The 24,290-nt window shown below is 41.8% G+C and overlaps 1 protein-coding gene across 4 annotated transcripts; it reads left to right on the top strand.

Moving 5' to 3' along the window:
- Nucleotides 1–1,974: 1,974 nt before the first annotated feature.
- Nucleotides 1,975–22,605, top strand: nr4a3 (nuclear receptor subfamily 4, group A, member 3). Of its 4 annotated transcripts, none has more exons than XM_079240104.1 (8): nucleotides 1,975–2,331; nucleotides 5,232–5,418; nucleotides 9,190–10,028; nucleotides 14,787–14,916; nucleotides 15,579–15,742; nucleotides 15,855–16,054; nucleotides 18,844–19,022; nucleotides 20,747–22,605. In XM_079240104.1, the coding sequence occupies exons 3-8, from the start codon at nucleotides 9,192–9,194 to the stop codon at nucleotides 21,010–21,012; spliced, it is 1,776 nt and encodes a 591-aa protein (XP_079096230.1). In that variant the 5' UTR covers nucleotides 1,975–2,331; nucleotides 5,232–5,418; nucleotides 9,190–9,191; the 3' UTR covers nucleotides 21,013–22,605. The 4 variants fall into 4 exon arrangements, with proteins under 4 accessions (XP_079096230.1, XP_079096231.1, XP_079096229.1 ...); XM_079240105.1 differs by having other exon boundaries at nucleotides 2,220–2,331; nucleotides 5,248–5,418; XM_079240103.1 differs by lacking the exon at nucleotides 1,975–2,331 and adding an exon at nucleotides 4,381–4,512 and having other exon boundaries at nucleotides 5,248–5,418.
- The last annotated feature ends 1,685 nt before the right edge of the window (nucleotides 22,606–24,290 follow it).

Raw genomic sequence — 24,290 nt, 5'->3', positions numbered from 1 at the left:
AAAGTTAGAGTATTTAAGACTTTTAAACAAACACACACATCTTTTGACATTCCACTGGGGAAAATAGGACAGGGGCTATTTCTATTTAGTGATACAGACCAGTAGTAAAACATAACTAAGTGTCCTGATTCATATTCTTAATTGCACCTCAGACTTCAAGATTCAAGATTCTTATCTTATTCAATATTTTTTCATTTTATAAAACTTGCTAGATCTATTCTGATAAAGCTAAGAGACATTGTGTTTTTATCCTGATGCATTTGTTCTTGTTAGCAGCACATAAACCAACGTAACAGAATTGCCAGTCAGAAAAAAAGCATCTAACACTCACTGGAAATGTATATTAAACATATAAAATTGGCTGTTTCTAATACACATTGCCTCTAATATTTAAATACTGTCACTTTATAGGCTCTGAAATCATAGATTGTTTTATAGCTAAGTATTTGTAGTTTAAGTTCAAACAACAACTCTAAATATAGGACAGATTACCAGCAGTTCATATTGACTCAAGGAGCCAATGGTCACTGATCCCAAGTCAGACATTTCATTGCTGTATAAATCCCATAAAGAAAAAATGCAAATAAAAGAGTTGCAGAGGAGCTGATATAAAAAAATTAAATAATGTAAGAATCAGAATTAACTTGTTGTCATTGTACAAGTACAGCAAAACTGGAGGCAATCTTTTAAGGCGCACGGTTTGAAAAACATATCAACTAGCATACATATTCACACTAGCATACACATCCAAATGTATTGCACAGTAGGCTAAATCATACCTGAGGAAATTTTTTCTTTAAGTTTCTGCTGAGTGCTGTTTTTCCATATAAACTATTCTTTAGCTTCCCATAGGTCAGTACTTCAGCTCATTTGCACCAGCAATGACCATTTCTTTTGCATACATGTTTAAATATTGGCTAAACATGTGAAAAGGAACATCACAGATATGAATAAAAACACACAAATTTAAGTTGCAGTCAACAAAGTCTCAATTTATATACATCAAACTAACTTCATAAAAAGCCCAAACACATCAACACGGTCAAATGAGCAATGTGTACAGCATGCTGTACATAAACACATAGACACTTTAATCTGAAAGCATTCTGCAGAGCTCTGAAAAGATTGTTCATGAAAATATCTCAGCATTAAAATCTAAAAGGTCCATGGCAGAGAAATACAATATTGATATTAAAAAAAAAAAAAAAAAAAAAAAAGAAGAAGAAGAGCTGACTTGGCATTGAATGATCAATACTAATTTATTATAATTTGTCCATGTAAAGGTGTCAAATGTCCATGAGGAAAAGTTAATTTTACTCAACAAAAGTAGCTGGAGGCAGACGATGAGTACATTTTTTGGTCTATCTGAACAGTTTGTGGTTGAGTTGTCTCGCTCTGTCTGGTTGTCTTGTTCCGAGGTGGGTGGGGGACCTTTTTCAGGCTTGAGCCCAGGGGCTTGTTTCATATTCATGATCTGGGTACTTCCTCCTCTACTGTTACTTGAGCAGGAAAGTTCTGAAAGTCAAGTTAACTCTAAATTTAAACATTTTATTAATTGAATGTGATTTTTTTATTGTGTCAATTAAAACATTTGATTTAGGCAACTGTCCCTCCCGATAGTTGTTAAAAATCTATACTAGTCTGTAGCTTTGTAAATATCTATTTCTGTGGTGCCAGCTCGCCTAACGGATCCCCCTCAGCTTCCTGTCCTACAACCATCAAACCAATCCCCTCTCTCTCTCGTCGATGTGATCCTCTCTCCACCCCTGCCCTCCCCTTCCTTCTCTGGCACAGGCGTCGGGGGCTTATGTGTCTCGTATTGTACGGGAGCGCGAGAGAGGGAGCTCTACTTTGAGTGACGTCACCTCTCCCATGGCGTCAGATTGACGTAGCGCATACCAGGCGCTCTATGTGGAGGCAGAGCCCACATAAATGCACTATTTGACTTTCTCCCCTCAGACGGCGCACATAAACAAACCCGCGTTACAACTCCACACACTTTGAAAAGCACCCATCAGCACCGACAAACTCAGCTGACGGGAACGGACGGACACACACTTTTCACATTCGGGAGTTTGAGCTTGTGTTATTTTATTTTTTCTTATCTATTTTTCTACTTTTTGTGCTTTAGAAAAAGTAAGAGAAAGATTTCCAAACTTTCTCTCCTTTTTTTGCCTCCGATGCATTTGCTCTCAGTTCAACAACACTGAGAGCATTTTTCTAAATATTTTTGTCGGCATTTTTCCAAGTCTGTGATTATTCTGCATGGAAAAGGGATACTTCTTGCGAGGTTATTACCAAATGTAAAGACGGAACCGTCACAGCAAACCAGTAAGTAAACTGAATGAATGAATCGCTGTTACTCTGTTGCTAAACTGCCTGACTTTCACTAACTAACCTCTCAGCTGTGTTCATTCATGTTCACTCCAACTAAAGCACGTGTCGTGTTTAATATATGGCTACTCTATCTTAATATGCAGTGCTGATTTGGTTAAACTTTACAGGTCAGTTCTGTAACCTGTTGATATGTCACTCTTTCGCGCATGTGAACGGTCGCTCCTCTCTGCTTGCGGTGGTACCATGACGCTCAACTCGAATTTAATTTGCGCGTGAGAAGGTATCATATCCTTTCCGGTTGTCATGGAAATGAGATGCCTCTCACTCACACAATGAAGAGTGGAGTCAGACGCACAATTGGTCTGAGTGGAGAATAGAGTAACCTACATTCAGCCAGGATCTAGGAGAGTAGAGTTAATGCTCTTTAATTTCACACTATCCTTTCATTTCTAAGGCCTTTTTATGTAGGATTTTATAGAGAGGATGTGCTGGTAATCAGTGATTTATAACTATAACATGTCGTGTGCGTGTGTGTGTTTAGTTGTGAGGTAACTGGTGCCATTGACTGGGAAATCTGAGTACTTCACAACGTTTTCATCACTTGTTGCATGTTTCTCAGGATTTTTAGCATCTGAAAACAGATTAATATTTTCTTGGAAACAGAATTTGTTTAGATTTCAGGATTGCAACCATATTGATTGGCTTGGTTCAAGTGGCTCCTGATCCCACACAGATTCGTCCTCCTGCCTTCTGATAGCAGGAAAAATCCAAGTCAAATTTCTGATGCGTTCTGTGAAACATGCCCTAAAGAGATGTGATAACAATATATTACAAAACCAGAGCTGATCTAAGACAAACAAATGCCGAGTTGACGTGCTTCAGTAACTTGCTGATTTTATCTTTTTTTTTCTCTCCTCTCTCACACTCTCGGGTTTACGCACACGGCTAGGCACTTCTGGCAGCCTCCTTCTTAGGGCTGATTTACTGTACTCATATATTTGTCTGGTCTCTCCTTTATGTCCTCGCCTTTCTCTGTATCTGTTTGCTGGAAGAGTCGCGCTGTCCGGGTTTATTGGTGTGAGGGGCTACCGGGGCCTACCGGCGCTCCGGGGCGCGTGCTTTACAGCTCTTAAGTCGTTCTCCTGGTTACCGGTACGCGCCGGGGCCAGAGCTACTCCGACCGGCTTGGCCTGAGAGAGAACTGACAGGGGTCCGGTTTGCTCATCGGGGGTGTAGTAGACTGTATGTCTACACTAAAGTGTTCATTTGAAGTGAAACCGGCGCGTAAAAGTGTCCACAGAAGTTGGGATGGGATTTACCCACGATTCTGCTTTTATCCCAAGTTATCAAGGAATCAGGCTACATGTACTTGTATCAATAAAAATCGTATTCCTGATGTAGTTTTAATCATTTGAACACATAAATGTTTTTTCAGTAGTTCACTCAAATGACTCCACACAGAATTGAATAATGACTTAACTGTTCCAAATCATTCCTAATCAAATAAATGTTATAGAGCTCGACTTGTTTGTTTACCCTGGTTAGTCTTTTTAGTTTATTTCTTCACATTGTCAAACGCTGTGAGGCATTAGATTTGTAAGTCATGTTTATGACCAAGAAACTACTAAAAGTGTTCCAGTGTTTCCGCTCAGATTTGTCTCGTATGTTCAGGTTATGACATTAGGCTCTCTGGGAGTTTGATATGTTTACTTAAAGATAAGGGGCGCAAAATGTTGCAGGTATAGCCCCCGAGAGTCTGTTTTGAGGGTTATGACTTGTCACAACAGGCTGAATTCTAGGACGCGGAGCGGTCTCCCAACTTGACCGTATCACTGAGTGAGTGTGTGTGTATGTCTGTGTGTGTGTGTGTGTGTGTGTGTGTGACATGGAGCGGTAGAGCGGGTAGGATATATAAGCGTGTGACAAAAAGGGGGCGCTCTGGGCCTTGAAATCCACCAACCACAGTGTGACTTTCTTCAGTTGACAGAGCTGGAAACGCACGGCGCACAGAAGTCCGCTGGTTGAAGGTTTCAGGTTCGACTCTCCAGAATTCCTCGATTTGTTTCTCCTGGATGAACCTTGAGCGGACCGATACGGTGGCGATCAGAGGCAAGAGAAACGATGGAGCAGATGCGCTGGCACAACGTGCTTTTATAAAAGTTCTGACTTTTGTAGGTGTGTAGGTGATTTCACAAGGTTTAGTTGTTTTATTTTGTTTTTTTAACTCGGCGAGTTGATGGATTTTTAGATGATAATAACGGGTCACATTTTTGTGTTAGAATGAAACCTGTCGCCCACATGTAAGTTGTGAAATGAACCAATAGTTCTCAGTTGTGGTTCTTAATGTTTTCTTTGTAGCATGGATTCAACCTTTCATTTAGTATCAGAACTGATCGGTGTTTGATTCAGTCTGTGCATATATACTTTTTATCTTATAGGTTTTCATGGAGCGATGTGGTAATTTACTCTTTTTGTGCAAATCAGTTTTTAATCCCTTTTCATATCTTTTTTTTTTTTTTTTTTTTTTATCTCTGCATCCGATTTACTTCATTTATCTTTTGGATTCGATTGGTTGTAGCCTATTCAAGTGTCGGGTTATTTAAGACTAAAACAAGTTAGTTTGTGATTATATTTAATTCTGAATAAATGTTTCTTTTTTTTCTTGGGTTTTGTATTTTATTTTAATTTGTTTTTATTTAGTTTATTTTGTTTGTTTTACCGACTTTCATTGATTTTATGGAATAAAGTTTTGTGAGGCTTTGCAAAAACAACACTTCCTCTCTTAGGAAACAGATAAACAGCGATTGCATTTACCTTTCCATTGAGTTTGAGGCTGTATGGTTGCTGCAAGGGAATAGTGGTTCACACTTTTTCAACCCCTGGCTTTAATCCAGATATTTCCACCTCCAGGAACAGGTTCGGAAGAGCGCGCCCAGCCGAGCTCGGAGCCCCGGCGATCCGATCCTTCCTCTTCGACGTCCGCCGAGTCCCCTTCACTCCAGGAGCCCTGCCCCGGCCGCAGCCACGCCACCCCTAAATCCCGGACACCCAGCACCATTCAGCGCGAAACTCTTTCACCAGGTAGAGAAGCTGCCGCTCAGATTGCTTGAGCTTTCTTTCTTTCTTTCCTTCCTTCTTTGTTTGTTTTTTCTTTCTTTCTCTCTTCATTTGCAACAGCAGTTTGATCTCAGTTTAGTTATTGTGGCGACTTTAATGACAGCTGTTAGGAGATGAGGGGGAAAAGTGCAGAAGATATGGAGAAAGGAAACATTCTCAGGCTTCCATCTTCACTTAAATCAAAATGAAAACAAACATATTTTGGCTCATTCCTTTAGTTTATTCTTGATGAACGCAAAAGTCATAGTTTTATGAGATGACGTCTTCTATCTATGAGCCAGTGTGTATGATGTGTGTAGGTGTGTCTGTATGTGTGTAAAAACGTGTTGGCAACTGCGGACAGAGTTGACATTTCAATCACTAAGATAAGAGATTTGTGAGACCTGCATCAAATCCTGAAGGTGGGGGCAGAAGACATGTCAAAGGCATCGATACCCCCTAATGACTCAACAACCGCTTCAGAAGGCTTTATGATCAAAACCTGAAAAAATGATAGTTGTATTTATTTATATTTATTTATTTATGAATATGTTTATTGAGAGATTTAGCAACTCTCCAGATTGTTTCTTTGCTATTCTTTGTGTATTAAATGTAATTTTATCTCCTCAAAGCAAAGGATCAAAAGTTAATAAATTATTATCATAATGTCAGTGCTGCTATAATTGAAACTCTGTTTTGTCTTTGTCACTGTGTGAGAGGCCCACTGAATTTAAAAAAAAAAAAAAGTCTGTTTCATAATTTATTGACAAAAAGGAACTGTTTATGTATTTATGTTTGCAACTTCATGTTTTTATTTGTTAGATCTATGGCATTCTGACAATGAACAAGCGCACTCAGTTATTGGAACAGCTGCAGTTTGTCCAGTTGAAATGCACACCTCGAGGTTAGAGACTGTTTCCCTTCACCTCACTATGCTGCACCACCTCTGCCTGACTCTGCTTTTGGGTTGCCTGTCCTCTTGCTTGCACACACATACACATACACATGGTTGCATGCAACTGTAATAAAACAGTCCACTGGTGGTGTTGGAGTCTATAAGTTGCTTTGATGACATAAGAATATAACCTCAGTGGGGATGCAACTCTATTTGAACTGGTGTGTGAGAGGATATAAGCTCGCGAACGTGTGTGTGCTTGTGTTGGTGAGAGAAGACTATGTGCCCAGCCAAAAGGCAAAAGGTGAAACTTGACAGAAGTGGTTTAACGCGTTCTTTCTAGGATGGGGGTTTATGTTTTTGGCAGTATGAGCACATGCAGGTCCCATGTTGACATCCTTAATATCCTTAATGATTAAAACATATGTACGCATTGCACATGTTTGAAAAAGAGCAGCTCCTCAAAACATCAGTATTTTCCATCTTGAAATTTCTCTCTCACTGTTTCATCTTTCTGCACCCCCAGTCAATTAAAATACATGTAGTAAACATGCTTCACAAACTGCTGTGAGGCTGTGTTGGTATATGACAGGTGCAGTGAGTTTTGAAAACACACACCGACTAATACCTACTTATGTGGGGTTTGACCTACTGACACAACACGGAGAGCCACAAAATTTACCACTGTGCTCTCCTCTGCTCACAGTCTTTTTCTTTCGTCTCTGATGCCTGATCAGTCAAATTATAGAACAAAACACACACACAAACAGAAAAGTCTGAAAACATATCACAAACAGCCCCCTTGACACCTATAACGCTGAATGTGTATTCTCCACGTGGTTGAAGAATTGGTCACGCGTAGCTTCAAAGAAAAAAAGAAGGAAAAGAACTTGATGTCAGCCACATGTAGACATACAGTTTGACTCATATCCTCGATTTACAAGAAAAGAACAAAGATAATAATGTCATTGAGATTTAGGGGGCATGTCATCCTGTGCTGCTGCTGACATTGTGGTGAATGTGTGAGGCAAAATATTTATGCTTCAGTATACCTATAAGGAAATCAGAATTTTATTGATATTTGTTGTTATTAATTAATCATAGCTTTATTCATAAAGAATTAATTAATCAATAAATTTTCATCCCCTCTCTTTTGGTTGGAGAAGACTTAATAAAATTCTAATAGAAATTTCATTGATTTAATTTTAAGGAAAGAATTAGGCTGCACACCCTATTATTATTATTATTATTATTATTATTATTATTATTATTATTATTATTATTATTATTATATTTTTTATCTTAGTTCATACTTTTAGTCGCCCTGTTGTTTTCCATGACCTCAGCCAAAGCATAAGTTACAGTCAGCCTATAAATTAGCCTGTATCACTCAGATAAAGTGTAATTGTGCCAGAACGGCTATTCAAATGTGTCATTCTGCCTGATGCTTGTCTGGTTATGATCTCAGAATTCAAGTGTCGGGCTTTCTTCAAAAAGTCTTCTTATAGCTTCATCTTATTTGTAAAAGTTTTCATCCTGTTTATGAGAAGAAACTGGATTTTTATCGAGTTGCAGAACTTTTACATTAAGCTAAAATTAGGAATGTTGTTGAACATAAAGTTAATTAGTTTTAATACCCTGTCGGAGCATGGGTGAGTCCTCATGATGGAGGTATTTGTGAGTCTTCCGGCAACAGCAGGACCGATATGTCCAGTATTTTCCTAGACAAACATGACGCGCAGTGAACAGGGGCGATTACGGCAGAGCGCGCGCATGCTGGTCGTCAGTGTGCGCAGAGCTGTGTTGACACTTGACAGTTTCCCGCTCAGGAGCGTTGAGCAAACAGCACAAAAGCCTGGCTCTGCTGACACTTCTGACTGATTACTCTTGGCACACTTCAATGTGCAGAGACGCGCACGCGGCTCGTGTATTAAATAAGACGGCTGATAAGAACATATCTTTTTGGTCTGCTCACACGGTTGACGAGGTGGTGGCCTGTTGCTGGGACTTTGGCTGAATTAAATCAAGGAGGGAAACTCAAGACATACCGACTGGCGTCTGCAGCAGTTAGGGCAAATATCTGTGTCTATGTTTCTGTCTGCATCTATCAGCATAGCCTGTCTGTGTGTGTGTGTGTGTGTGTGTGTGTGTGTGTCTCCGGGTGTGTGCTTGTAGGGAGGTTGTGCAGCAAGCATCCAACACCACCATGGGGTTCCATTATTATTTAATGTTGTCTCATCTGCTTTGCCATCTGACTAACCAGAGTATACCCACTCATACATGCACAGGCACACTTGAACTGGATCAAAATCATGAACTGATAAACTACAGCTTCCCTAAACAAACTAACTATGGATGAATCAATGTGTGCTTCTGTGGTGTGTGTGTGTGTGTGCGCGCCCCCAAATAAATCTGCTACAGTTTTCTAACAGCGTTACAGCAGGAAATGGAGTGAATGGCAATGCACGGAAAGACTCAGCTTTTATTTTTTTATTGACATGGAAGAAAATCAACAGCCTCTGACACTTTAAATGCTGAAAAAACTGCCTGTTCCAATAGAGCTGTGCAGAAATTTTTGGTCATTGTTCATTTGTTGGGCCTGTATAGTACTACTGTTGCATGCATGTGCCTCTAATAGAATCTGCCTTTCCTGTAGATCTGCGGTAGCGTCTTTCCTGTACTGTGATTCTGTCCTTTACAAGTCCTGCTCCTCTTTGTAAATTAGTGTTTAACTAATATGGCTTTGGATTTCATCCTCTGACTAATGATTGTTGCAATAAACTACTGTACACTTGTGTCACTTTAAAAAAAAGATTCCATGTACAGAGCTAACTTATCTGTGTGCTCCTCTTCCCCGGCAGACATGCCCTGTGTGCAGGCTCAGTATGGGCCCGCCCCTCCAGGCTCAGCTTACTCCAGCCAGTCCTTCAGTTACCAGGGTGACAGCTACAGCTCTGACCTCATGACCCCTGACTACACCAAGCTGGACCTGGGTGGAGGTGAGATCTCTGCCGCCGCCACCACCTCCCTCCCCAGCTTCAACGTCTTTGTGGAGGGCAGCTATGAGCCCAAATCGTCCTGTCTCTACCAGATGCCCCCACACAGGCCCACCATTAAAAAAGAGGAAGAGAGCTACCCAACTGCCCCACCACTGGAGGCCATGTCCTCTTCCACAATGTACTTTAAGCAATCTCCCCCTTCAACCCCCACCACCCCGTCTCTGCCACCGCAGCCTGGTACCTCTTTCCTGTGGGACGAGCAGCACTCACTGGCCCCTCCCTCACACTCTCACACCCTAGGCTCTGGCCTTGACACCGGTCCCCTCAAGTCCCCTCGCTTTCCACATTACTATCAGCACTCGCCGCCACACAGTGGTGGCAGCATCGGTGGCTACGAGAGCCTCGGGGGAGGACTGGTTCGAACCTCTTCATCATCCTCATCATCATCATCATCAGTTTCCCATCCTCATGGTCCACCCCTGGAGCAGCCCATGTACCAGCTGCACTGTGGGGCCGGGGGCAGCAGTCTCGCCTTCCGCTCTCTGGCGCTTGGGCGTTGTGGGCCTCTACTAGGAGACAGCCTGCCTTCGCCTCCTCCTCGTGGCCCCCAAGGAGAAGGAACCTGTGCGGTGTGTGGGGACAATGCTGCCTGCCAGCACTATGGCGTACGCACGTGTGAGGGCTGCAAGGGCTTCTTTAAGGTAAAAATGAAGAGTGACTGTTTTAAGTGTCAGTTTATCCACTTTCATAAATACGTGCACAGCGTGCTTTTTCTTCTCAAGCCAGGATCTGTGAATTTGCCACAAAGTGACTGACATACTTTTATCGAAACTATTTTCTTGCATTTGCCTCTCTCCCACTCTCACGCCTTTCTCCGTGCCCTCTAAATCGTCTTTGGTGTCATACCGAAAGCACATCTCACCCACAGGGGTCATCACTCTCAGCAACCAAGTGGGCAAATTGTCCATGTGGTCTATGCGCATGTGTTGACTTGTGTTGGGTGGGAACACAAAACGATAAACACATATTCTCTCTCACAAGCAGGCTTGCCGTAGAACCACTCATATTTAGAGTGCAGCGAATGTGCAGTGGAAAATGACTCCTCCTGGAAATCGAAGTTTCCTCTTAACGCGTTTGTAGTGAATCAGTGGCCACGAAATTGACCACAATTCACTGGTACAATACTGGGCCCAGTATGAGTCAGTTTGAAATTTGGCTCATCTAGTGATTCAGTCAAGCTTGCTGTCTCACATCCTATGCTGCCACACATGTGCAGACAAATGGAGCACAAGGTTTTACATAACCAAATGGCAGTTTTTAGTCAGACTTATTTTTTGCTTTCCGCAAGCAAGTCATAAAACTAAGCTGATCTTCAAAAGCTCTTTTCTGACGAGCACAAGAAATTATGTGGCAGTGTTTTTATTTGAAGTGTCATAGTTGAGCACTCGAAATTATGGTGAATGCACACTAAATGACAATGAAGTCATTCCTTTGCAGTTTTCTGATGATAACATTTTCCAGCACACTTGTTACGCTTTCTATTGGTTGCTTGAGACAAGCGAGTGAAAATTAAGTGACAGCAAGACAAAGGGTGCAAACACAGAGGTAATTGAATAATGCCTGTGGTAGGTGGGAATGAATTATCCTTCTTTTCAATTAGTTTCACAATTTGTTTTTATTTAGTAATTAATGAAAGCAGAATCTGGTGGTGGGAGGCTGCAGGCTGTCTGCCTGCTGCAGCACTCAACAGCCACAAAACTGTCAAACCTGACTATGTTTCCTCTACACACACACACACACACACACACACACACATATGCAGATGCAACCATGCACAGATGACATATGCACACAACCACATATAGAAAAAAAACATGTATGTACAGATTTTTCTTTTTGTTTAACCATGAATTCAGGATGCAACCACAGCAGTTAAAACCTTGCAAACACCTGCTCTTCTTCTTCTTATATTTTCAGCCACATTACCTCAATTATCCTGATGTTTTTATTGTCCCCTGAAAATACTCCCCTGATTGCATTTAATTATCACTGAACAGTTATTCCACATTAAACCCTAGTACAGACTTGCTGTAAATTATTGTTATTTCATTAATGCAGTTCGAGCACATTTCCCTGTGAATTCATTTTAGCTCTTAAACAACTCATTTTTCCTGTTTTTATTATTTTTGGCTGAATAATGCATGCCATTCACTGATTTTCGTTAATGAAGCGAATCTATCAGAATGGGTTGTTTTTTTTGTTTTTTAAATTACTACAGCTGTTTGTATTATACATTATGTTGGAAACAAAAATAATGTTAAAATTGTCCTATTTTTATGCATTCAACAAACTAGTTGTAAGCTACTTTTGGTGTGCTTTTATCACTTTAAATATATGGTCAACTCAGCTCACCGCACACAATTTTTGTGCCCTGTCACTTATAAAGAATGTTCGTCATAGCCATCAGGTCAAAAGACAGCAAAACAAGCTCACACACATTTTTTTTTTAAATGCACAAATAGAGCAGAGAAAGTAAATGGATCAAATACATAAAACTACAGTATATATGTAGTGTTTTCATACATTTACTATTAAAGTCATGAAATGAAGTCAGTTCAATTTTTCTTTTAATTTCTTTTTTATTTCAAAGTATCTTTTCACATTAAAAGACAGACATGGGACTGAAGCAGAAAGGGGGATGGAGTTTGTGATTTTGGGGCAAAAAAACAAAAAGATCCCTAAAGGCGTTTGATTTTAAGGCAAGCGTTACATTTGTCTGTGCATGCCTCACCTATGGAGTGTGTGCCTCTATGTGTTGCATGTCTGTTCATTTGGGAATATGCTTCTGGTTCTCACAACTCATCTCGCAACATGATTCTTAACATGACTCTCAGCTGAACCCAACCCCACCCCTTCAGATTTCAATGTTTAAGTTTCAAATCCAACTAAACTTCATTTAAAATCTGTAGTTTATGTGAAATTTAAGGTAAATATGAGGATAAATTACAGGATAGATGAGACCATTCATAAACACACCAACAGATTGCTTTAAAATAAATAAGCAACTTAAGAACAAAATGATGGATATTATGTTTTAACAATATTCTATTTATTTGATAAGTGTTTTTTGTGTGTTTGTCTGTATGCATAAACACCATACATGCAGCATCTGCACAGCACCACACCAGCACATGTATGCATGCTGTACTGTGACATCGTACTGTGACACTGTACTTGCTCTGTTATGTGGCGACTCTGCTGAGACGCCAGCAGTGGAAGCAGAGTCACAAGTGCCTCAATAGAGAGAAAGAGAGAGAGAGAGAGAGTAGTGGATAAAGACAGTAGAGAAAGCAGGAAGCAGGCCAACGCTCACTCACGAGAGTTTAATTTATCAAAACCTTAACTGATCATTGAAAACTCAGGCTTTTCTTGGAAGCGGCTATCTTATAAATTAGACCTTGGGTCAGTGAAGACAAGACCTTTATCCTCAAACAACTACCACAGAACTCACTCTATAAACCACATTCACCTGCTTCCCTGTATCTGTGCCAGTAATCTGCAGAAAAAACCATGCTCTTTGGAGTTTGGGGGAAAATAAATAGTTAAGTTAGAGTCGAGCATGTTAACTGGTTTTCACGATGGAGAACATTTATAAGAAATACCATATGAGACCTCAGACTTTGTGCTGACCATGCAGCAAACCTGTAAACATGTAAATAAATGTTAACATGCTTGAGCTTTCAGTTACACCCTCTCGTACAGCTTTACCTTAATTCCAACTCCCCCTATTCTCCTTCAGCCACATTAATGGGCATAACTAACTTATCCTCGCGCGTACGGGTCACTGGCCATTGAAGGGATGAGAGGGAGACATTCGCAACGATCTGCGGTACCATGGCAACGACTCTCATCCGGCACTGGCGCCCATTATGCGTCAGTTCCGCACTCGCGCCAGAGCATATGGAATAATTGCTGTGTTATTGGTCTCCCGGGGGCACGAGCATGTGTGGCGCGAGGGTCTCCTAATTGGATTTATTTGTTTTGATGTGTTTTAGAGGCATTAAAGAAAAAGGGGAAGGCTGTGGCACTTTCCGTGTGTCCGCTTTGTTTAATTTACAGTTTGTATACTGGTGCGGTGTGAGTGGACCAGCGGAGTCACAAATAAAATGTTAACGCTTTGCAAATGACAGTAATTATGATTGCCAGCTGTGCTTGGCATTAGTTTCACAACATAGTTGTTGAGCCGCTTAATGTAGCAGGTAGGAGCGTTTAAGTAGTTTGGCTTTTTTTTTTTTTTTTTGTCAATATTAGTTTGTTTCTGTTTAAAATTAGTCACAGCCAAAAGAAAAAAAAAACTAAATAAATAAACAGATAGAGTCGTGTGTATTTGAGATCAATGAGAACTAAACTGACAAGCTGGCGATGAACTCTGAACACACATTTAACCATGACAGGGGCGGAACAACATGTTGAAGGTTGTCGCGGCTGGTGTGATCCTGCTTCACTGCCAGATGTAACTGTTTGTAGAAACCGATTAACTCCTCGAGCAAATATTTTTCATAGAGATTTAATCTTGCTGTCAAAAATGACTATAAAGACGGTCCTGGAGGCTCAATGTAGTCGTCTGAGAGTGACGCAATAACTGACATCGTTGTGCTTCTTCAAATTAGAACAAATCATTAACAGTGTTTTACTTTAACGCGGTCCCACACTGTGATGCTGCTCTGTATACTTGGGTTTCGGTTGCTAAAAGTAATGTAAATGATGTCCCGCCACTTGTACCACCCAGGAGCCGTTTTTATTGTCGATACAAACACCTTTCAGCCGCAAGCGCCCGGGATTGGCACATAGGTGCGCGCGCTCGCAGATGTGTAGGTATTCGCTATCATCCTTGTTATCACTGTCTGTCATCCACGCGGTGAGCTCACCCGAGCCCCACGTGGCCTGTTTCTGATTTCATTTTAATAAGGTCAGTAATAATCGCGCGAGCCAGCCGAGGAGAAAACAGCTCCCGCGGGGCCCATTGAAAGAGGCGATGCGCGAGGCCCCGGAGGTGCCACGAACTGACCCGCGAGCTTCACAAACAATCTGATCACACAGCTCTTTCGGCCGCAGTCCCCTCCACCCTCCCACACACACACACACACACACACACACACACACACACCCACCCTCCGTCTCGCGGGACCCGGCTCGGCACGCCACGCGCTCCTTCCCCATTGTCGGTTGTGGCGCTAATAAAATTGTCCCTCCTGCAGGCGAGGCTTGTTGGAAAATTAATTTTATCTAATTATACTGATGTCACCGTCGCCTTTCAGCGCGTAATTAAAATCTGACCTGCGAGCTTCTGCTTTTCACTCTGTGATAGGGGAGGAAAAATTGAATTAAACAAATCTAATATTAGGTGTTGATTGTGTTTGGAGGCTGATTATCGGTATGTCTGTGTCTTGTTTCTCCAGCGCACCGTGCAGAAAAACGCCAAGTATGTGTGTCTGGCCAGTAAGAACTGTCCTGTGGACAAGAGGAGGCGCAACCGCTGCCAGTATTGCCGCTTCCAAAAGTGTTTGAGTGTGGGCATGGTGAAGGAAGGTAGGACATCACACACCAGAAAACTGCTGTCAACACGCGAAAACTGATCCAGATCCTAACATTTGTCTCTGCTATTATTGCATATATCTTACAGTTGGTCACATCACACACATCCACTGTACTATATCCTCTCCACTCTTGGAGGAAAGTGCAACACATCTTCTAAACCCACAACAGCTTTAAGATTATAAAGACACACAGAGTCCAGCTGATCACCTAATCACAGATTCTCACTCTCTCCCTCTTTTCCTTTCCTCACCACATACGCTGACAGGCTGTATAGTAGAGAGGCTTTGCTGATGTTTAGACTCAGCGTGACACTTAAACTGCTCTCATTTCCCTGAGGTTTCTCACCTGTTTCACACGTCCTGCAATACCCCCCACCCACACTTACACAGCGCACAAATGCAAATAAATCCGCAAGACACACATGTATTCAGATGTTGCATTGACAGCCCAATGCGCCTGTACAGCAGCTCCACTGCCATCTGCTGGTTCGCAGATTCCTATGTTGGAAAAGTGGCAGTGCCTCTTCAGAAGAAATTATATCAGCGAATATGTTGGAGAGTTAAAAATCATGTGGATGCTGGATGAATATTAGTACTGAATAACTGAAAAATGTCCTCACTGACTCTTATTTAATGTCTTTTACTGATTCACAGTGGTACGTACTGACAGCTTGAAGGGACGTAGAGGCCGCCTGCCCTCCAAACCAAAGAGTCCCTTGCAGACAGAGGCATCTCCCCCCTCTCCACCCCTCAGCCTGCTCTCCGCTCTGCTCAGGGCTTATTCTCACTGCACACCCCGAGACCTTGACTATAGCCAGGTACACTGCCATGCTTAATCTCATGTGAAGGCATATGCTTTGGTGTGTGTGTGGGTTTTGTTTTTCTTTTTGTTTTGTTTTTTAAATTTATTTGTTCTCTGTGTCCAAACAGTTCAGTGCTGCCGACCCTCCTTCATCCACCTCAGATGCAGAGCACATCCAGCTGTTCTACAGGCTGCTCACCATCTCGATGGAGACCACGCGGTGCTGGGCAGATCGGCTGCCTGGCTTCTCTGAACTTCAGCGTGAGGATCAAAACTTGCTCATAGACTCTGCCTTTCTGGAGCTCTTCGTCCTGCGATTGGCTCACAGGTAAGGTGGTAGAGAGCGAAAGGATGACAGTGTTTCACAAGATGAGATGTTTTAACACTTTTGAGTTTACACTTCAGCAAATTCTCCCTCTAACACACCCATCTCACCTGTTTTATAACGTCTTTAGAGGATTTTCACACTCATGAAACATTTTCCTTTTTTTTTCTTTCTCAGCAACTTTATTATTTCACATCATCTTAGGAACAAGAGACATTTGATTCCCTTTACAGTTACATTAAAGACTGTAAATGTGCGGGCAAAGTTGTGCGCTGCTGTGTTGATGTATCTCCAGAGTAGGAGGAGTGGAGCTGAGTAATCGCCATATGAACCAAATTATGAATGGAGTCTGTAGCTATGACAGCAGCTACACCCACAGAGTTCCGCTCCACTCTCTGATATCTGACGCACAGAGAGCTCTGTGTGTTTTCTTCAAGCTAAAACTGTGCTAACATTGTGAACTGTGAATTGACAGGATCAATTCCATCTAAAAACTAGTCAGCTGAGACAGAAAAAGGGTTATTGTTGGGGGGAAATACAGTTTCAGTTCAGCTGACTAGAAACAAAAAAAGAATGAACTTTATTTACTTCATGCGTTCATACAGCTACTTGTGCATGTGCGTTTGAACACGTGGTTGTCTTACTCATGGATACCTGTGGTGCCATTATGAATGCTCCGGCCCACCTCATCCCTAGAATTACCCTGGGTTACGGGTCTGCTCTTGAAAGGCATGTGGCTGGTTAAATTTATAGGGAGGAGGGGGGATCGCGCTACAAGCTCATCCTTTTGTCCGCACTGTCGTCTAGGGCAGAAGACCAACACAGTCAGACACACAAGCACACTTACTCACACACACTGACTGTGTAGAATTTTCTCTCCTCCTCCCAGTGTAGGTCCAGGTGCAGGGTGGGTAGAGGATGGGTGGTGGCATCACAGTCCCAGCAGGAGGGGGACTGTGACTCAAACTAAAGGGTGGACTCACAGGGGCTTCTATCAAACACACTCACTCACAAGCACACTGCTTGTGTTCCCATCAGCCCAACTCCCACGACAAAGAGGAAAATACACACAAATACAGCACTGTCTTAGTTTCTGTTTCTTCCGTGAGAGGAAAAGATGCAATCCTCTGTACCATCTCATCGCTGACGCAGCCCTGCATTGACCCTGTGTTGAACCAAGATGCCTTGAGGACCCCCTCACGAGCATGTGCCTGTATTTTAGTGAATGTAAGTGTGTGTGTTCAGTGTGTGGAGAGCAAATTTGCTTCGCTCTTCTGGGCCAGCATTGCTGTAAGCACCCCGTTACCAAAGAGTTTCTGTGGTTATTGGCTGATTACCGTGGTGACAGTGTAGTCAGGGGGGAGTGGAATGTGTGGCAGACATCCAGCTGTGCTAGATGTGAGCATGTGTGCATCTGCCTGTCTGCCAGTCTGTCTGTGTAGTTTTCTTCATTTACTATCAGGCATGCATGAAACAGCATATTTAGCATTTTTCTCAATATAGAATATTCTTGGTTGAAAAGAAGTTTGTTTTATTGCTGCATGCACATCATCTGTGAGATGATCAGGTTTATCGTTTTGATCAAAAGTGTGGATTGCTTAGTGGAAAATTATTTCAAAGGTTTTATTTTAAAGGTTCCTGGGTGAAATTTTGAGGAACTGATATGATGGGATAATGTTAAAAGAAAGGAAGTCTTCCTTTGTAACACATGATGTTGCCTTGTGCATTATGTCCCAATACACGTTCCTCATTTGTGCCAGAAGTTTCAAATGTCAGATAACTTTAGCACATTTTGCATATTTTATTAACATTTTTGTGTCATGGCAATAAACACATTAGATTTATGTAAAAAGCCCAGTTTCATCCTTTAAACAAATGAAGATTTTTTTAAAATCACGTATCCTATCTTGATGTGCTAATATGCAATTTAACAATAGATCAAGACTTCGCTCCTAATTACTTGTGTTAATTGGCAAAATATATATGTTTATGCACATTTTATATGGTGAATTAAGTGAAACTTTTCTCTGCGTGTGCTTGGCTGAAAGTGGGTGGGAAATTTTTTTTTCTGCTGTCGTAAGGATAATTAGACACAAATGGCACTGCATCTTATCCTCATAACTGCTAAACCAATGTTTGCACAGGCTATAATTAGAGGCTTCCCTGTCTTTTCACCAGTTCTTCTCTCCCTCTCTACCTTTCTGATTGTACAAGCATCTGTTTTCATCTTTCCACATTTATCCTTCATCCTCCTATTACTCCTATTTCATCCCTGTCTTCTCTCTTAAACTAAAATCCTTTGTGTTATTGGCTTCTTGATTCCATTCCCTCTCTGCTGGATGATAAAATAAGGGAAGTCGTGTCGTGAGTAAGTGATGGTAAAATACATCTGAGAAGCGTTTCATTTCCTCATTAAAGCTTTGTGTTTCCACTGCACACCACAGCTTGGGTACATTAAAGCCATAAGAGTTTACCTATCTGTAAATACACACACGCACACAAAGAGCAGCCCTCTGCCCTAACCCTTCACCCCACCCTGCCACAAGGAAACACAGGAATGTTTTAAAATGCTGTAATTTGGAAAACACAACCATAATCAGCTGCGTGCCTGTGTTTGATGTGTGCTTCATTTCTGTGAGAGTTTGCATACTGCCAGGTTTCCTCATTGTTTTTATTGTAATTGTTTCCTTGCCCCAGTATCTTCAGCTATATTTATAATATGTAAGGGAAAACAGTGTTTCATTTGAATGAAGAGCTAACCAGTCTGTGTCTCCTTTGCTCTCTTTTTTCAGGTCCATGCTGCCTGATGATAAACTAGTGTTCTGTAACGGCTTGGTGCTGCACAGGTTTCAGTGCCTTCGTGGGTTCGGAGAATGGCTGGACTCTATCCGGGACTTCTCCACCCACCTCCAGAGCCTAAGCCTGGATGCCTCTGCCTTCGCCTGCCTGGCCGCCCTCGTACTGCTCACGGGTAACAACAGATTCAAAATCACAAACATAGCAGCTAAAGAGAGTAAAATTAGAACAAAAATAGCCATCTGTCTCCCTCCACTCTGCGCAACTGCTGTCAATTATTCAAGCTGCTTTTTTACGTAAATGTACAGACACTAAAATTCACACACTCACTCCTTCCTTTTTCCGTTTGTCAAGAGCTTATCCTTTGGATGATTCAATGTGACATTGATCAGGTGGATACATCCACTAACGTCACACATCCGCTTAAAGACACACATGTGCATGTGTGTTCTCACACATTTCTGCCTACAACAAGAACCCGATACCCAGAAGCACCTGCTGCACCTGCCACACACCTGGCCCTCTAATCAGTGTTCACGGGTGGAAAATGGAAGCTTACTCCATGGACACACATCAGAAACACAACAGAGGAGGCAGAAATCTCAAATGTTGTAAATTGAATTAGATATGTTGCGCAAGGTACAACAGTGTGAACATTTCATCTTTTACAGCTTTATTCCAGTCAGATTAATGTGCAGTGGGTAAAATCCCCTCCCCCTGATGTACGCTTTCGTACATCACCTCACCCCTCCACCCCCTCTACCTCTTTTTTTTCTGTCTCGGCCCTCCAACCCCATCCTCGCTCTCTGGGGGAGCACTTAACTCTGTGCCTGATCGACCAGCCCACTGTGGAGCATGGCTCTGGAATGGCGTCTGCGGTGTTCTCAGTGGTGCTTTGCCACCTCGGCAAAGCACGCAGCACGCAGCCAATGCTGAGCCACCAGAGCCACCAGGCGATCGACCACTTCAGAGTGGCCTGTGCAGAAAGGCAGTCATCGATCTCTCCCCAGGAGCTCACGCACATAGAGAAAGAAGGGATAGGGAAAGCGGGAAGAAAAACGGGGAAGCAAAGGTGTGTTTGAGAGGTCTGAAAGGCGCAGTGGAAGGAGGGCTGAAGTGACTGCAGCAGCAAGCACAGCAAACAAAAGAGTCACATAAACAAACAATAAATAAGCTTCAGATAATGGATACCTCAAAGTGAGACTGGTCTTACAGGCAGCCTCCCTGCAGCACAGACCAGCTTGTATGTGTGCTTGTATATATTATATGTGAATGTGTGTGAGCGGCTGAACACCCTGTTCTCTGTAGAATGAGTTAGCGCCACATTAAGCCTGGTACGAGTGCCACTGGAGTTGCTATGGGCAGCGATGTGTTGGTGTGCATATGTGTGTGTTTGCGTGTGCATTTCTAATTTGATTTTGCTGCTCACAAGGCCAAATAATCAGTTAATTGTTGAGCACTTTTATCTTCACCAGTGTCTTGGATTTTAAAGTTGTAAGGACTATTTCTGCATAATTTATTCATTTATTTAATAAGACTCAAACAATTAATGTGCAGCATATATAATACATAAATCCAGTCATATGTGATTATTTTACATGCATGGTTTGTGTGTGTGTGTGTGTGTGTGTGTGTGTGTGTCTGTCTATAAACAGCATGCAGGAAGCTTATTAGGTTAGGGTGTGTATTGATCTGTAGTGAATGAGGCAGGTTAAAGCCTGTTAAGAACATGAGCCATACAGGCTAATGAGGTAGAATTCAATATAAAACAAGATGTAGCTAATGTTCTTTCAGCTGAATGAGCTCTGATGTATGTATGTGTGTGTTTAGTTTTCCACTGACTTCATTTTTGCCATTTAATGAATTACCCTCTTAATGTTTCTTCTTGTCAACCTACAGAGCAAGTCCCAGGTCTGAAGGACTCAAAACGAGTCGAGGAGCTGCAGAATAAAGTCATTTGCTGTCTCAGAGACCATCTGGGCTGTGGCCCTTCATCGTCCTCCTCATCCAAGCCTGTACCTCCTCTAAATCGCATTCTAGGTTTAAGAGCAGAGCTCCGTTCTCAGAGGACCCAGGGCCTTCAACGAATCTTCTACCTGAAGCTGGAGGACCTGGTACCACCCCCACCGTTGATTGACAGGTTCCTGGACACTCTGCCGTACTGATGGCTTGGGCTGACAATGCAGAGAAAAATTCACGGCATGTCGTGTCAAGGCCATTCCCCAACTCCTCAAGGAGCATGTACACACATTTGGAAGAGAGATGCACTCCCTTCTGACTGACGCAGAGCAGAGAAAGCCAATCGAAAACTTCTCACTCAATGGGACAACTAAACAAGAACGCCTTTTGCTCAAATGGACAACCAAGAAAATGCTTTTCACCTGTATAAAAGACAGCTACTCAAACTTTACCACTTTTTATTTGATCTTCCTGATTTTTCTCACATGGGGGAAGATGATGAAGTTGGCATGGACAACTAAAAAACTTTTTACTGTCCTCTCTTCATCTGGGTGGCAGCTCATCCTGAAAAAACAGAAAAGAAAGAAAAAAAAACCGCTTATGTGTACTGTTTATCTGTGTTTTGGCCCGGCTTGTTCTGGTGTCTGGTTACAGAATGTTATCTGAGCTGTCGATGTCACAGAGAGAGACACAAGTTACCTCCTGCTGAAATAAGGAGCAGGTTGTTTTCAAACTGAAACGTACTGAAAGGTCAGAGATCAGACAGCATATGAATAGAGGATGAAACCTGTCAAAGCAGAACACAGATGCTTCATAAACACGTGGAAGTGGCTTTCGAGGTGGGCTCTTAAAAACAAGTGCAATTTCTTCAGTGCTGTCTTGCCACAAAAGGAAGAGACGGGAAAAGAACGGTCGAATTTCAAACTCTAAATTATTTTATTACAAAGACTTGTCCTGTGCTGTCAGTAGCTAAATGAAAGAGACACAGTCTCCACCTAGCTTTAGACAGCGAAGGAGATTCTGTGCACTAACTATTGATGACCGAGTCACCCAGACTTGAACTTGCTTTGCTATGTGTTTTGTTTTGGTTTTTGTTTTTTATTTTTTATTACTCATTTTGAAATAATACATTGAGTAAGACTGTGGAGGAATAAGCATGGACAGAAATTGGCTTTTGAAGCACTTACATCCCGAAAAGGGCTAGAAGCACAGACACACACCCTACCTGCTCGCCTGGGGTATGGCAAGGAGTCAGGGAGAGGAGGGTGCTCGACAGACAGCTGCACATCCAGTGGGTGAAACATTCCACCTTCTTGCTCTTTTGTTTAATTTTTTCTTAACATTTCTAAAGTGGAGGCTGCATGGGAATGCAGAGGGCATACTGTCCTTGTGTGTACACTTACAGAAGTGAAGACGATATGCATGGTGTGTTGTAAGCTGTTCAAAGCTCCCATAGCATTTCAAAAACAGCTCAACCTTGCAGACTGCAGCTCTATGGGAATCTCCCTGGGCCTCCACCACCCACTCATATCCTCACGGCAGCAGTTTAAAAAAAATCAAATTATATAGATATAAATATGATATAAATATATATATATATATATATATACATACAAAACTAATATTTTGAAGTGTTTTTAGCTTTTTCAAATATTGTGGTACGAGTTGTGCATTGTTTTTTGAAGAAGAGATATAAAAAAGAAAAAAAGATCCTGTTTTTGTTTTTTTTTTCAATGTCCCTCTTTGGTTAGTTTCCTGTTCAATCTTTTTCTTTCTCTTTGAATCACTGGATTTTCTGTTCAGCACTTTGAAATCATAAACTAGTTCTGATTATTCTGACCTACTGTGTCCTGTGTTTTGATTATTCAGTTAACTTATTCCCTCACAAAGAATGCAAAAAACACCTAAACACTTTAGTGTAAGGGTTTGTGAAAATAACGCAAATTTGGTCTGGATTTATATTGAATTAGTGTTTGTGTGGGAGTGTGTGTGTGTGTGTGCGTGTGTGTGTGCATGTGCGTGTGTGCGCGTATGTGTGTGTGTGTGTGTGTCCTGACAGAGACAAAAACCTCCTGACAGGTAAAAGGCCTCGTCTCTCCCCTGAGGGACCCTCAGGCTCTCACAGAGAGTAGAAGGGGATTAGGAGAGTAAGGAGGGGGAGGAAGACTAAGGAGAGGAGAGCTTTATGTTAGCATGAGGCCCAGATCAGCCTCCAGCCTCGTTAAACAACATCGATCGCCATGGTGACATTTCACAGCACATGCCGTCTATACTGTCACTGCCATCACTCACTTGCCATCCAGCACCACATCGAGAACGCTGCCACATGTGCACACTCTCTGTTGAACAACCAGTTGATTGATAGCAACTGTGGTGGTGAAACAGTGAGCACATTTATCTGTGTGAGTGTGTGTTAGAAAGATAGAAAAAAGAAAGTGGTGCATGCGAGTAAATCTGTGCGTCTGAAAATCTATAATGTCACACCGCAGTGATAACTAACTTATTTACTTTTTGATAAAGGTAACTTTTTAGACATTAAAAAAAAACAATGAAAACAGGAAATGCCTTGAAACACCAACAAGTCTATGCCATTCTGTGTGTGTGTGTGTGTGTGTTCACAAAAATGTAACACCTCAAGCTCTTCTCCAAACTGTGTTTAGTCGGCATTCAAGAAAAGACTATGTGACTTGTGTTTATGTGTACATTTATATTTATCCATACTGCATCTGTTACAATAACATTTCTGAGCTACACACAAAATATGATATGCAGCCCAAGGAGCAATAGCACACTCAAATTTACATGGGGACACACATACACACAGTGAGCTGTCAGTCTTCGACCCAATCGATCTATGCTGACAGGTTTCAGATACCCAGAGTCTTAATTAGAGCTCCCATCAGAACATACATAATTATTATGCACGCACACAAATTCAGAGCAGGTATTTTCCTAGTTTGTGAGTCCATAACTTGTAGACTAATCCTTTCAGAATTGTAAAATTTGTCATTTAAGTTTAAAAACTATATTGCATTTAATTTAGTTTGTAAAACACATTGCTAACAAGAAACAAACAAAACAGAAAAAAGGAGAAGTGCATGTGGTAACCATCTGCCGTTTTTCTTCTTGGTTGGAAAAAAAACAGAGGTTCAATAGTATTTTAGCAAAAAGTGCTGGGAACACATGTTATGTGTTCCTCCTGTAAATCACACCCTGCATTGCTAACTTTTGATAAACTATTATAACTGAAAATCAGTGCACCCTCAGGCTTGTAAACACAAGCACTAAGTGATATTGTAAAAATGTCTTTTTTTACTAAAGTTGATATGGGAGGTCACAGGAAGATTTAAACAATAAAATTAACAGTTGTTGGTCCATTTAGCCAGCTCACATTTATTATTTGCATGCACACTCAGAGTGAGTGTTAGGCCTTACTGCAGCACATGCATGGGACAAAGCTGCTGTTAATGTTATTATTAACAGC

Source organism: Telmatherina bonti (assembly GCF_933228915.1).
Source record: "Telmatherina bonti genome assembly, chromosome: 5".
Classification (NCBI taxonomy): domain Eukaryota; kingdom Metazoa; phylum Chordata; class Actinopteri; order Atheriniformes; family Telmatherinidae; genus Telmatherina; species Telmatherina bonti.
This window is presented reverse-complemented; position numbering and strand designations above follow the sequence as displayed.